The 13609-nt window shown below is 35.4% G+C and overlaps 1 protein-coding gene across 3 annotated transcripts in view; it reads left to right on the forward strand.

Annotated features, from left to right (window-relative positions):
- Positions 1-13609, forward strand: part of MAN2A1 (mannosidase alpha class 2A member 1) — a 160255-nt gene that overhangs the window by 23567 nt on the left and 123079 nt on the right. The window contains exons 2-3 of one of the 3 annotated variants that reach the window (XM_006754267.2): positions 1368-1625; positions 4150-4294. In XM_006754267.2, coding sequence (XP_006754330.1) covers positions 1368-1625; positions 4150-4294 — 403 coding nt within the window. Of the gene's footprint in view, positions 1-1367; positions 1626-4149; positions 4295-10943; positions 10971-12184; positions 12350-13609 lie in introns of those variants that run through there. The other 2 variants (XM_015568452.1, XM_015568442.1) reach the window with 2 other exon arrangements.

Consider the following 13609-nt stretch of genomic DNA (forward strand, 5'->3'; position numbering starts at 1 on the left):
ACTTTCTTTCTAAAATAAAAACCATTTTTTAAAGGAATATAAATGCTCATAACCAGTTTTTACCATCTCAAGTATGTATTATTTTTCAAAAGGGGATCATCATGTCATATATACTATTTTATTCATACATACTATTTTAAAACTGCCTTTTCTCCACTGTATCTCCTGAAAGTACCTTCTCATATATTTTTATTTAAAAAATTATATCTCTAACTTTTCAGTCCCTGAAAACTGTTCTGTGATATTAGATATTGACCAGTCCTTCATTTTTGGACATTTAGTGTTTTAGCTTCTTTTCTCTTTTCCCTTCCTCCTTTCTTTCTGTTACTTACTGGTGATAGAATTTTTTGTTTCTAAGTAGCTAGAGTTGTTTATTCACTATCCATATAGTTATTTTATTAAGTTCTAATATGGACTTTTGGGGGAAAAGGGTAGGTTATTTCTAGTTACAATGTCCTCTTGTGTGTGTGTTTATAAAGATAGGGACTCATATCTTATGCATTCTTGCCTTCCCAGCATGTAGCATTATACCTGGCACAGTGGGTGTTCACTAAACAATTATAGTTGCTTTCCAGAAATATGAAGGCCATTTGGCAAATTTATGACTATCTACTCTGTATTTGGAACCCTTGGAATAGGAGTGAGCAAAACAGAGATTGTCCTTGCTCTCATAAGCTAAGGTGTTATTCTATATAGCAAGGTTTATGTTCTAGAGAGAGCAAGCCTCTATAATTAATGTGAGGATCAATTAAAAACCTAAAGTCACACAATGTAGTATAACCGGTCTAAATGACTTAATAATGTGTGATTACTTGGTTGGGGGGGGGGGGCAATTCATGTCAGTTTTTTTTTCAAGCTATGGGTAATTAACAGTTGACTAACTGATTTCTGTACATCACAGTTCTTATTTAGGATTGTCCACTAGTGTTACTGATTGAGATGAAATGATTGTTTTCAGTTTTAAAGGTCACTTTCTGACTTTTGGGAATAACTAGAATCTTTTACAGTTAAATTTAAAGTTTTATACCTGAATATAATATGTTATTGTACTTAGTGATTTTAGAGACCAAAAGATATTTTAGGGCTGGGTGTGGGGGTAATAGGAAATATATCCCCCAATATTTTTTGTACTTCTGTTGCTCTTTTTAAAATATGATTAAACAAAGGTTGCAGCCATGGAGAAGATTTTCTGCTGTAAATTTGTATTTCAACCATTCAGCGATTAATGCTTTCTATGACCCCACTTATAAAAGTGGAAAGTGAAGTGTGAGTGGCTGCCCTCTTGAGCAGGCACATAATTTTTTAAAAAATATGGGTGTCTCAGAGCTATGTTAGAGTTTCATATAGCTGCCTCTTTTTTATTGTAGGGCCAGCTCTCAATGTTGCAAGAAAAAATAGACCATTTGGAGCATTTGCTAGCTGAGAATAATGAGATCATCTCAAATATTAGAGATTCGGTCATCAATTTGAGTGAGTCTGTGGAGGATGGGCCAAAAAGTTCACAAGGCAATTTCAGCCAACGTGCTGGCTCACCTTTTCTGCCATCGAAAAAATTGTCCCTCACAGTTGACCCTGAAGACTGTCTATTTGCTTCACAAAGCGGAAGTCAGAATGCAGATGTGCAGGTAATGTATGCATTAGTTAATAATCACTGGGTTTTGTTTTTTTAGATTTGATCTGGTATCTGTTCTTACTTAGTAAGTTACTTAAATTCTCTGGATTCTAGTTTCTGTGATTTGATTAATTACAAGATCATTAATATTCTTTTTTAGTGATAAAATTCCGTAATTCTCTGCTTCTAATTTTTTTATTTTATTTTATACTTTGTGAATATGGCCATTTTGTATACTTCTTCAGTCTTGTTTTTTTTGTAACAGTTGGAGACCTTTAGAGTTTAAATTTGGCCAAAGAAATTTTCTTACCTTCTTTTGGAGAGTACAAGAAGAGCCCTCCTCTTACTATGTAACTGTTATACATTATAGGTTTTGCATAGTGTAGAGTTAGATTCTTTTTGCTGAATATGCCTTTATGAGAAGGAAGAGAAATATTCTAGAGTTGTACTGTCCATTATGGCAGCCACATGTGGCTACTGAATTTGAAATGAGGCTAGTTTGAATTGAAACGTGCTTGAAATATAATTTACACACAAAGTGTTGAAGATTTAGTATGAAAAAAATAATCTATAAAGTATCTTGTTCATTTTTATATTGATTACATATTGAGATAGTAGTATTTTGAATATATTGGCCTAAAATAAAATATGTCATCAAAATTAATTTTGCCTATCCCATTTTACTACAAAATTTAAAATTACATATTTGGCTTGCATTATTCTCTTTGATCACACTGTTCTAGAGGATAGTGGAGTTGAAGACTAGGAAAGAAAGAACTTTTGCCTTTCTTAAACTTCGGATGTGTCACTCATATTTTTTAGTTCTGCAAAATAGCAGAGAGCTATAGACTTAACCTTATACCTTAGACCAGAAATTGGAACTTGGTGACAGGACCCTATGGGGTGAATAATTTAAACTTGGATAAAATGAGTTGGCTGTGTCCTGGCTTCTAAGTAGGAATTTTTATTAACTCCTGGGGACAGAGAACATGGTATGACCTTGAGGACATGGCTCACAGGCCAAGCTGAAAACTGGGAACAGTGGAGCTGGCCAGGTCTTACGCCTGCAACCTCATCAGCTAGTGTGTGGCCAGGTTCAGATAGGATTAGGATCCTATCCTGTGATTTGAAGGGATATCTATTTCTGTGAGGCTTGGCTTTGTTCAGGTTTTAATTCACTCCTTTTAAAGAGGAACAAAAGAACTTTTTTTGGTAGGGGTGGATCTAAATTTGTGATGGACAGAAAGAAGGTAGGAGCAACCATGGAATACAAGCAGAGGGAGGCAGCAGGACTGGGAGTTCTGCAGACTAAAGAAAGAACTGGGAGAAATAGCAGAGACTGCTAACACATCCTCCCTTGGCCAGCTGGTTCCCAAAGATTTGTTGACTTATCCTTAGAGTATTGTATTTTACTTTATTAAAGTCATAAATTCTGAAGTGAGAAATATATTATTGCCTTAAAATACTTTGTATTCACTTTTATGTAGTTTGCTTGATATCTTTAAAAAGTTTTCTAATTCATTTATGTATTAACCCGTGGCCCGGTGCACGAATTCATGCACATTGAAAGGAAATTAATTAGAAGAAATATTTTAATATTGCTATTCTCCCTTTCTCTATAATAGAAGTGTCAACCAAATTCGCGATCGATAATGACAGATCAAAACACACATGTGCAATTGGCACCAGCAAGAGCTTTATATATGTCCTAATATATTTATTTATATGTATTTATATATATCCAAAGTATAAGACATATGGGTCAGAGGTAAGGCAAAGGTGAAATTTTACCAAAGGGTGTTTCTGTTGTCATATTTAATATTATAGAGAGTATGGAGAATAAAAATTTTTAGGGTTTTTATTTTGAGGGAGAGGGCAATATTTTTTCCCTTGTGTTCAGAATATATTATTATGTAGAAGGAATACTGCTTTGGAAACTTAGAAAGTGTTTGAACACTTAAAAGCTAAATCTCAATTTAAAAATATTCTTCCATTTTTAACCTAGTCAATCTTGTTGTAGTTTTATTTTTAGAAAAAAAAAGGTAAACATAACATACGCTAAATGAAAGAATATAAATAGATGCATTTTCATTAAGATACAGATTTTAAAATATAAGAGATTGAGTATAAAATAATGACAACTTGAAGTAAAAGTAATTTTCAGTAAATTGTTTTTTAATCTGGTCATAATTAATTTTTTTGGTTTGCTGTTTAGTTACTACCTGTTCCTATTAAATTGTATTGGAAATAAAGCAGGGGAAGAGGAATTGGATGAAATTATTTTTTTATTAGAAGCAGATGGGGAAGGGGGTTACTAATCAGGATAGTTATGTAATCCAGGTAGCATTTTAATCATTTGAATGGTGATTAAATGTTTTCTGCCTGAACCCTTCATGTCTACAGAAATAGCTTTATCTTGTAAAATATATACTTAAAATACAATAATAAATAGTTTTGAACAAATATTTTTCAGATTAAGTTTAAATTAATAATGGTTATACATAACTAAATCTTTTATTTGTCTTTTATATTTTTAGATGTTGGATGTTTACAGTTTAATTCCTTTTGACAATCCAGATGGTGGAGTTTGGAAACAAGGATTTGACATTACCTATAAACTTAATGACTGGGACACTAAGCCCCTTCAAGTCTTTGTGGTGCCTCATTCCCATAATGATCCAGGTAAAATTTGCACTTCAAAAAAACAGGAGGTTATTAAACCCCCTGTAGGCACAGACTAGTTTAATGAGAATCTGGTGGCACCCACTTCTCAAATTTTTGAGAAATGTTCCCTGTCTTTAAACAGTATTATATTCCTTTCATACGTCATTGTATTTTTGAGTTCTTACTTGATTAATTTATGTACCATTTAAAGATAAAAATCGTGCAGTTGAAGTAGTAATAACACAAAGAAGGTTTTAGCCCTGGAGGACAAAAGTTGCACACATTTAAGGCACTGATCATTCATTTTAGTTACTTAGTGTAACATACTACATGGGAGAATTATTTTGTGCCCATAAATTCTACATTTAAAAAGTCAGAATGCACATGGGAAAGCTTGAGTCTTTAAAATGGAGAAGTAGTACAAAATGATTAAGAGACAGACGTGGGTGAATCCCAACCTCATCATGTCCAAAGTGTTAGATCTTCAAGTAAATTACTTAATCTAAGAGTAAGTTTTTTTGCAGGTAGAATCAGGATAAAGTACTTCATAGGAAGTCTAAAGGCATGGTACACGGCCCAAAATTAACTGCTATCATTATCATTATTGTAATTGTTGTTCCATATGATGACTTTTGTTTTTTATTGGGGCCAGATATTTTTTCCCCAAGGTAAGTGGAAATCCTAAAATTATAATGGGAAATATGATTTTGTGTGTATACTTGTTAGTGTAAATACACAGGCCAGAGTAAATGCCCAATGAATGTATTTGTAGAATTTTTTTTTTTTGAAATGTACTTCCAAAGACTTCTTTTTTGGAAGGACTTATTGATACTTCTGCACTGAGTTGCCAGATTATTATGACCACCTGACATTTGTAGGCAAATTAGCTATAATTTTGTGCTGAAGTTGCTAGAGGGCCAGACCATTATAAATAGGGAAGCAGGTTGTTTACTACAATAGTGGAAGTGATTTTTTTTCCTGAAGATATGGGTAAACAACGCGATTTAACAGCCTTTGAATGTGGGTTATATTTGAACATGAGTGGCCAGATTATTATGACCACCTGACGTATGTAGGCAAATTAGCCATACACTGCATTGTATGGGATATGGAAGCCGAAGGCCTGTTCGAACACATTTGCTGTCTGCAATTAAGAAGATAAAACATCTCCAATTAGCACAGGAACACAAGGATTGGACAGCCGAGCATTGGAAAAAAATCATGTGGTCCGATGAGTCACGTTTCCAGTTGCATCATGCAGATGGCAGAGTGAGAATTTGGCAGAAACAGCATGAAAGCATGCACCCCACATGCATGAGTGATGATTTCTTAAGGTCTGCAGGAGCTATGGGGTCTTTTCTGGTGTTTTTGTTGTCTGGTCTCATGAGCAAGTTGCCAGGAGGTTGTTCCAACTCAGGGCTGAGGAACTGAAACATAACTTAGGTCAAGATGTTGTCTTTAGTCTGCCAAAGATCCAGACCATGTGACTATTAGTCAGGTCCAGGCTTCTGCTGCCTCAGAGGTTGCTGATTATTGGGGAGAAAAGGCTATGTCTGGGAGGTGGCAAGAGAGATAGAAGGAGAGGGAGAGAATTTCTGGAGATACGTTTTAAAACTCAATTTAATAAAAGTCATAAGGACCCTTGGCTGTTTTTTTATTTGTTTGTTTTGTTTTCTATATTAGACACACTCAGCGAGGTGAGGTGTTTAAACTTCACATATGGGATGTGCGACTGCCTGTAGACTATAGATATTTTTTTCTATAAACCTCATTCACTCTGAAATATTCTCTTGGTGAGTCAAATAGCAACAGAGACACTTGTAGTAAATGGATTGTTCTCTCATGTATTCTCTGTTGATCATGTGCAGTTTAATTCTTGCCACTTAATTGAGTGTGTGATGTGATTCCATTGTCTATTTTCTGTAGGTTTATAAATATAATTTGCAGTGTATATTGTAGGTCCTCATGTGAACCCAGCTTCCTTCCCTTTTTTTATTTTTTAAAGACCTTTATTATCCTTTCCCCCTTTCTGCTATCTTCAATTTCCATAAATCTCATTCTTGTTATCTACAACATGGGCACTTAACTATAATAATAAAATTAGCAGTTTACTAGGCACTATGCCAAATGTTTTATAAACATCTGATGCCCCCCAATAACCCTGGAAGGTTGGTGCCACTATTCATGATGAGGGGTTACCAACCTGCCAAGCTTACATAGGTAGTGGCAACAGAATATTTTCCTGTTAGTTTATCTGGGTCTCCCATGTGAGTATACTAGACTGGCAGAATACTAGTATGTGTCTTCTATTATAGTCTATCCTCATTGCCAGCCTACGCTTGGCATGTCGTAATTGCTATGTATATGTGAGGCCTTTTCTGATCTACCTCCATGCCCCTGAACAGCTTTCTCACATTGTACACACACACATACACACACACACACACACACACACACACACAGTTTCCACCTAGGCACACGTAAATATTTATAGCATTTTTTTCTGGGTCTCCTCACTAGAATGTTAAGTTCAATGAGGACTCAGACTTTGTCTTATTAACCACTGGTTGGCTGATGCCCAGAACAGTAACCAGCACACAGTACAGCTCATTTAGTTAAATAAGATAATGAATTAAGGAATCTGACTCTGCAGATTCAGATGAAATATTTAACCTTGGCTCACAATTTTAACTCCCTTTTCTTCTTCACATTGTCTACTTATTTCTATTTAAAAAATACCTTATTTAGAATAAACGTTGTAATTTTAAATACTAGAAACAGATTATATCAACTTCATCAAGGGCAGGGATTCCTCTGCCTTATAGAATTTGTTTAATTTGCACTGTAGTTAGTATGTTGTTTTGTGAGAAGACATCCTTAATAACTGTTCCTGACTGCAATAAAAGGTATCCTCGTAATCAAAATTTAATCTTTTTGTCTTAGTAAATGATGTTAATGACTCTTACCCTCAGGCCCTTCTCTACCTGAGGGGAAAATAATGGTGAGAAACAGACCTTGAAATCTATATAATGTTATTAATCAATGTCACCCCCCAAAAATTTAGAATAAGACAGAAAGGGTGAGGGCATGTGCTGGGGGGTGGTTGTGGGTGGGGAGAGGTCGGGGGGGGGGGCGGAGGGGACTTAAGTAAGATTTTAAACAATAAAGAATTTAAATTTAAAAAATAAATTTAATTTAAACATTTTTAGAATAAAATACCTCTATAACAAAAACAAAAACAGTAAAGTGATTTTTGCTACCAAGCAAAATTCTAGAGGAAAGAACTGCTGACTTTTCTTAATAATTTTCACCGCTTCTTAACAAATGTAGAATTTAGATAAACTAAATTATGAATCATTCAGATCATGAAAAACCACTTTTTTCTGTGGAGGACAGAAGATAAGTGTACTTGCATCACAAGTCAAATGTGACTGTGTAATGGGGAAGTCTTTGGGAAATACTCCTAAATGGAAGTGCAATTAGGCAGCTTACTTCCTAAATGCGATTTATAGAGATTTATTTTTATATTTTGCAGCAACAGTTTAAAACAAACTAGCTCAGTAATTTGTTTCATCAGTGAAGTTTTATCTGTTGAGGATAGAAATTTGAAATAGGTATTTTAAAGATTCATGTATTTAGTTCCCCAACTTAAATAATTATGTTGCTCTGTTTTTTATATATGTAGATACTTTTCTATTTGGTCCACCTTGGTAATACCTCACAAGAAAGATAAATTTCAGTTATGTTTGTATTTTAATACAATTTCTAATTATGTCTTCTTTCTGTCCATAAGGACAAGTAACAATTGTCATACAATATTTTGTGTGGTTTACATTAGTTCAAAGAAAATTGGAAACAAATTGTTAAGTAAATGCTGATAACTTTTCACTGTTGCACTTTTGACAGTTTTGAATCATGGACCATGAAATTAAATGTTAGTTGATTGATACATGTTCATGTTGTATTTAATAAGCTGATTAAAACACAATTATAGCACCGTTGTATCTATAATCTTAATTCTTTGCTTCCCACTAGTTAAATTGCTGAAATATTTAGGCAATTTTTCTTCAGAGAAATCATAGTGTGTAGAGAGAAGATAAGGTATACTAAATGGAAAGTTGGACAGCATGTTGTTAAGCAATTTGTGAAAATGAACATTGGAAAATAAGTCCTCATGTGGAATGACTCCAAAATAGAAGGAAGGTCTAGGTTCAGGAGTCATACCTCAACATAATTTTCTTTTGTGCATTTGTAGAATTTTAAAAAAATATACATTTTTATTGATTTCAAAGAGAGGAAGAGGAAGGGAGAGAGAGATAGAAACATCTCTGATGAGAGAGAATCATGGATTGGCTGCCTCCTGCATGGCTTCTACTGGGGATCAAGCCTGCAACTCAGGAATCCAACCATAACCTCCTGGTTCATGTATTGATGTTCAACCACTGAGTCACATCGGCCAGGCCATTTGCAGAATTTTAATTGACTTGAATGATTAGGATTTTTCAGCTTTTTCTTTTAAATTAAGAAAACAGATTTTTGCATTTAATATTATAAGATAATTTGAAATGAGTTTATATATCCTTAATCTTTAAAGTTTATGAAAAAGAACAAAAACATGTGAGGATATCACAGAGTAATGTTATTTTTAAGTTTTTTTCTGTTCATATATTGTTAGGCATCGTCAGATGAAAACAGTTCTGGTCAGCCATAGTGGGGCACAGCCTAGGTAAGGTGAGAGTCAGTGGAGACGTAGAACTCTGGCTGTCAAGGGCACTGCCAAGTGAAATGTGGTGATTGGGAGAGGGAGAGATTTGTATATGAGCACAGTTTGGGGAGTACTTGGTCTGTTTAGCTATTGTGGGATAATTTGAGCTCTTTGGTTTTGGCTACTGTGAACGGGGACTTTGAGTTTCTGGAGCTGAGATATTCTGAGGAAGAACTGAGAACTGGCATTCTTTGCCTGTTCTGCATCAGGGAAGTGTTGGGTGTGTTACTTCATGTCATCCATTCTGCAGCCCTGAAAAGTGGTAAACTAAACCCCATTTATGAGGCAAGGGCAGTGAGGCTAAGTAAGTATAGTCATTTCTTCTTTCAGGGTCAGTTAGTTATAAATTGACAGAGGCTGGTGAACTGCAGCTCAGATTTGCCTGATTCTGAAATGCATGTTCTTTCTGTTTACCATGCCACATCTTAAGATACTTTATTTAGATTAAATAACTTCATTTTTTTTCTTTATGGGCATTCGCTAATTCAGTGCATTTATTTGAACTTTATGTTGTTAATAGGGTTGCCAAATTTAAAAATAAAAAGTCTGCTCAGTTAAATTTGAATTTCAGGTAAACAATGAAAATGTTTTAGTACACACACACACACACACACCCCACATATATACCAAATATCATGAGATCTATTTGTACTAAACATTTATTCATTATTTATCTGAAATTAAAATTTAACTGTCAACCTGTATTTTATCTGGTGATCTTAAATGTTAAGAAAATGGTGTCATTTGCTGGGGTCCAGCCCCAGTAGGTCCAGGGGTCCCCAAAGGTGTGGACGGAGTCGGCGAAGAAGGAATGACATGGAGACAGCGTTCAGTTGATCAGCAGCCTTGCCAGGATCTCTAGTCACAATCTCCAGCCAAGTTCTGTGTCCATGTTCTCTTGCTAGGTTCTCCAGCCAGGTTCGGTCGCCAGGTTCTGTAGCCGGGTTCTTCAGCCAGGTTCTTTCTAGGTTCTCCAACCAAGTTCTGTAGCCAGGCCCCGTCCAGGCCTTTCTCAGAGAGGTGACCTTGGTTAAAACACATAGTGCCAAGAAGGTGAGCAGACATATTAAGAACAGTATGCCATATATGCCAGGTCCCTTGAGACAGCAAGGATGGACCGGCTCCCAGCAGTCATTTAAGATAAATATTTACATGGCTCTTTAGAATTGTCTTTTTAAGATATCTCTAGAATTGATATAATAAGGTTCTCTTTTCAGAGGGGGAAAAATCTATTTGGGCTCTGACGGGGCCGCATCCCTTAGGAGCACATATGTCAAGTAGCACTTAAGAGATGTAGGTGGTCATTAAACACCTCCCAGCCCCCACCCCTCCATTTCAGTTACTTTTGTCTGTCTTTCGAGCCTGGATGCTTCAGAGCTCACCAGTGCCCTGATTATACAAATAATTGCTAGTACTTGTGGGAATTTACTCTTTTGGGCACTCTCCTAGGTATTTCACATATGTTAAATCCACTACTGCTCTCTGCAATTTTATGACAAAAGTAATACTGTTAAACTGGTAAGAACAGATACTACATTTGATCTTAGCCAAAAAGCTGAGAAGTGATAAAAAAAAAAAAGTAATACTATTACCCTCATTTCATAGATGAGAAAACTGATGCAGAAGAAAGGATAAGTAATATGTCTAAGGAAGGGCTGGGTTTGAACCATGACTTGTAACCTTTATTTAACATTGCCTCTTTTTAGGTAATGCTTCTGAAACATCAGGCAGAGCTTCTAGGAGGAAAGTCTTTTCCAGCCAGCTGTCATCTATGTTATGTTATTAATCATATAAAACATTTTCTTGACTACTAGAGGCACAATGCACAAAATTCATGCAAGGGGCTCAGCCCTCGCAGCCCTGGCTGCCTCAGTCCTCACAGTCCCAGCTTCGTCCGGAAGGTCGTCCAGATGGTCATTCTGCTGTTTGGTATAATTAGCATATTAGCTCTTTATTATATAGGGTCTTGCAAAAGGAGGCATTTCCTGCACTGTTTCCTATTCTTTTTCCCCCCGGTCTATCCCTATTTAAATGGATGTTTCTGTCCTTAGTACTGCATTAATATATGAGATGGTGAGTGGTTTTCCTCATTGCTACATATTTTACAATTAAAAAGTTATTTAGAAACAGTATTTTCCAGCTTTTAAAATAGTTTCTTTCAGAAACTTTGATAATTTGCCCACTTTTTGCCCAATCATAAGGCTAAGTAGCCTCCTCATATATTCCAAGAGTAACTCCTCAAAGGAACTCAGCTTTTCTTTTACTTCTAATGATGTCTCATATTATAGACACTTTGCATGATTTCAAACAACCAAGCTCTATTTGGAGGAGATTTATTAGTACTGAAGTGTCCTCATTTGGTGTGAGTCCTTAAAAAGGGAGGGAAATTACTTTAGCACAGATTTTAGAAATTATTTTGGAGGTTGATCTCACAATTGTAGATATCAGGTATCAGCATATGCAGGTCGTTTAAAGGGCATTTAGAAAAGCAATATAGTAAGGGGTCACAGTTGGATATTACACATATCCAGCTGCAGGTTGAACAAAACCCCAGCTGTGCTAACAGCAATGCAATGGGTTCTTGTGGTGTGGGATAGAATTTCCAGTGACAGCATCTCTTACCAAGGTTCAGAAAGTGCTGTATGGAACTTAATGCAAGTGAAACTGATATGCTTTGAAAACTATTAGATGACATTGAATTACCTGGAAAAAAATGGTTAGGTTATTTTGGAAACCCAAGTCCAAAAGCATTTAGAGGAATCAGCAGGTTTATAGGTTTCCAAACATTCATGGGTCTTTAGAAAACCTGAGCTTAATCTTACTCCTCTCTCTTGGAAACTTTAGTTGGTTACTACGCTCTCTTCTTTTTGCCTCTTTGGCCTCTTATTTATCTCTGTCTCTTCCCATTGCAATTCACTAACCATTTTTTAGCAGAATTATTGTAATGGCCTCATTTCCTGTTTCTCTTTTACTTTATGTTTTTTATTCTATCCTTTACATTTACAGTTATTTTTCAAAGCACAAATCAGAAAACCTTAACTTTATTTCTCCTAAGTTTTCAGTAAGAAACAAAAATGGTTCAGAAGGTTTGCAGTGATCTGACCCCCACTTCTGTTTTTATTTTTCAACATGCTCCCTCCAAGTGAGCTGCAATGCAGCCATACCTAGCTGCCTTCTGCTCCCTGAAATCGACATGTGCCTTCATGGCTTAGTGCCTTTTCCATATGCTCTTGCTTCAATTTGGAAATACCACCTTTTTCCTCCATCCAGATGATGACTAATCTAAGAATCTCTCTTCTTTCCTTCTGGTAGGAATTTACCATTTCTTTATGCTTACAGCATTTGTTCATGTTTTCACTATAGAATCTGTTTTCATTAGCTTAGCTTTATTGCTTTGCCCTTATTAGATGCTTGTTTGAATGAATAAACTAGATCAGAACATTAATTAAAACTCTTTCACTGTTTATTAGTTGGGGGAAAACAAGCTTAATTTATAATAGAAATGTTGGAGTTTAAATTAATCAACAACATATGTGAGTTATGGTAATACCAATTAAGGTTGTATGTGAACCCTTAAGTGTAAGACTGGAAGTTGCAGTTAAATATTGAAGGATTTAACAAGTGATGGAAGAAAACTGTTGATAGAGAATCATTTAATTACTAAACTTAAGAAGCTTTCTTTTTTATGTGGCCTATTATATTTATTTTTAGATTTGAGAATACCACATTAAAATGTAAATAACTTGAAGCTTAAGTTGTATTTTTAAAATGTTTACTTGCATATAATTATTTTTGACTCAAAATCTTTGTTTCCTTAACAGTTGGTACCTATTTAACTTTTGAGTGGAATTAATGTACTCATTAAAAATCATTATTGTAGTAGTTAAAACCATAACAGTGTAACAATGATTTGAAGCACATGTCTTTTTTGAGATGTGTGTTTTAAATCATTTTAGGGCTGACAGAGCCTCTTCAGATATTAAATATAAACCTAAAGATAATGGTCAAAGATTATTAGGTTAGGATCAGAAAAGTCAGTGAACATATAAAGCTAGTAATGTATGATATCTTTTACTTTTGGTTTCCTTTCTAGTTGCAGTAATAAATTTGCATTCATATTCCACATACCTTTTTTTCAGTCCCTTTGGCCATACATCATCATTCATCTATCAAGTGCTTATTGAACTCTTGCTGTTGTAGACTTCGAACAAGGTGCTAGATCCATGAGAATTAACTTATTTGAAGTTTAGGTTGGCATATTTCCAAGGCCTGCATTTAATATTTACAGGACCTGAGGCAGAAAGTACATGGAGACCCTCAGACTCTATGTCTAAACATTTAATAATTATAAATCAAACTAATACATTGCAAATTTAATAGGTCCTTTCCACCTGCCTTGGGAAGTAGCTCAGTGTTCTAGAAGGCCAAGTGCGGATTTAGATTGCTGGGGTTCCAGTTCCCCACAGGAATGTATGTGGTGGTGTGTGGGGGAGTCAGCTATGGGGCAGCCCAAACCCTCTCCCTCTAGACTGGCCCTCTCGCAAACTAGGTGGGCCCCTTCTTGCCCA

The sequence above is a fragment of the Myotis davidii genome, unplaced genomic scaffold, assembly GCF_000327345.1.
Source record: "Myotis davidii unplaced genomic scaffold, ASM32734v1 scaffold812, whole genome shotgun sequence".
In the NCBI taxonomy this organism is placed as follows: Eukaryota; Metazoa; Chordata; class Mammalia; order Chiroptera; family Vespertilionidae; genus Myotis; species Myotis davidii.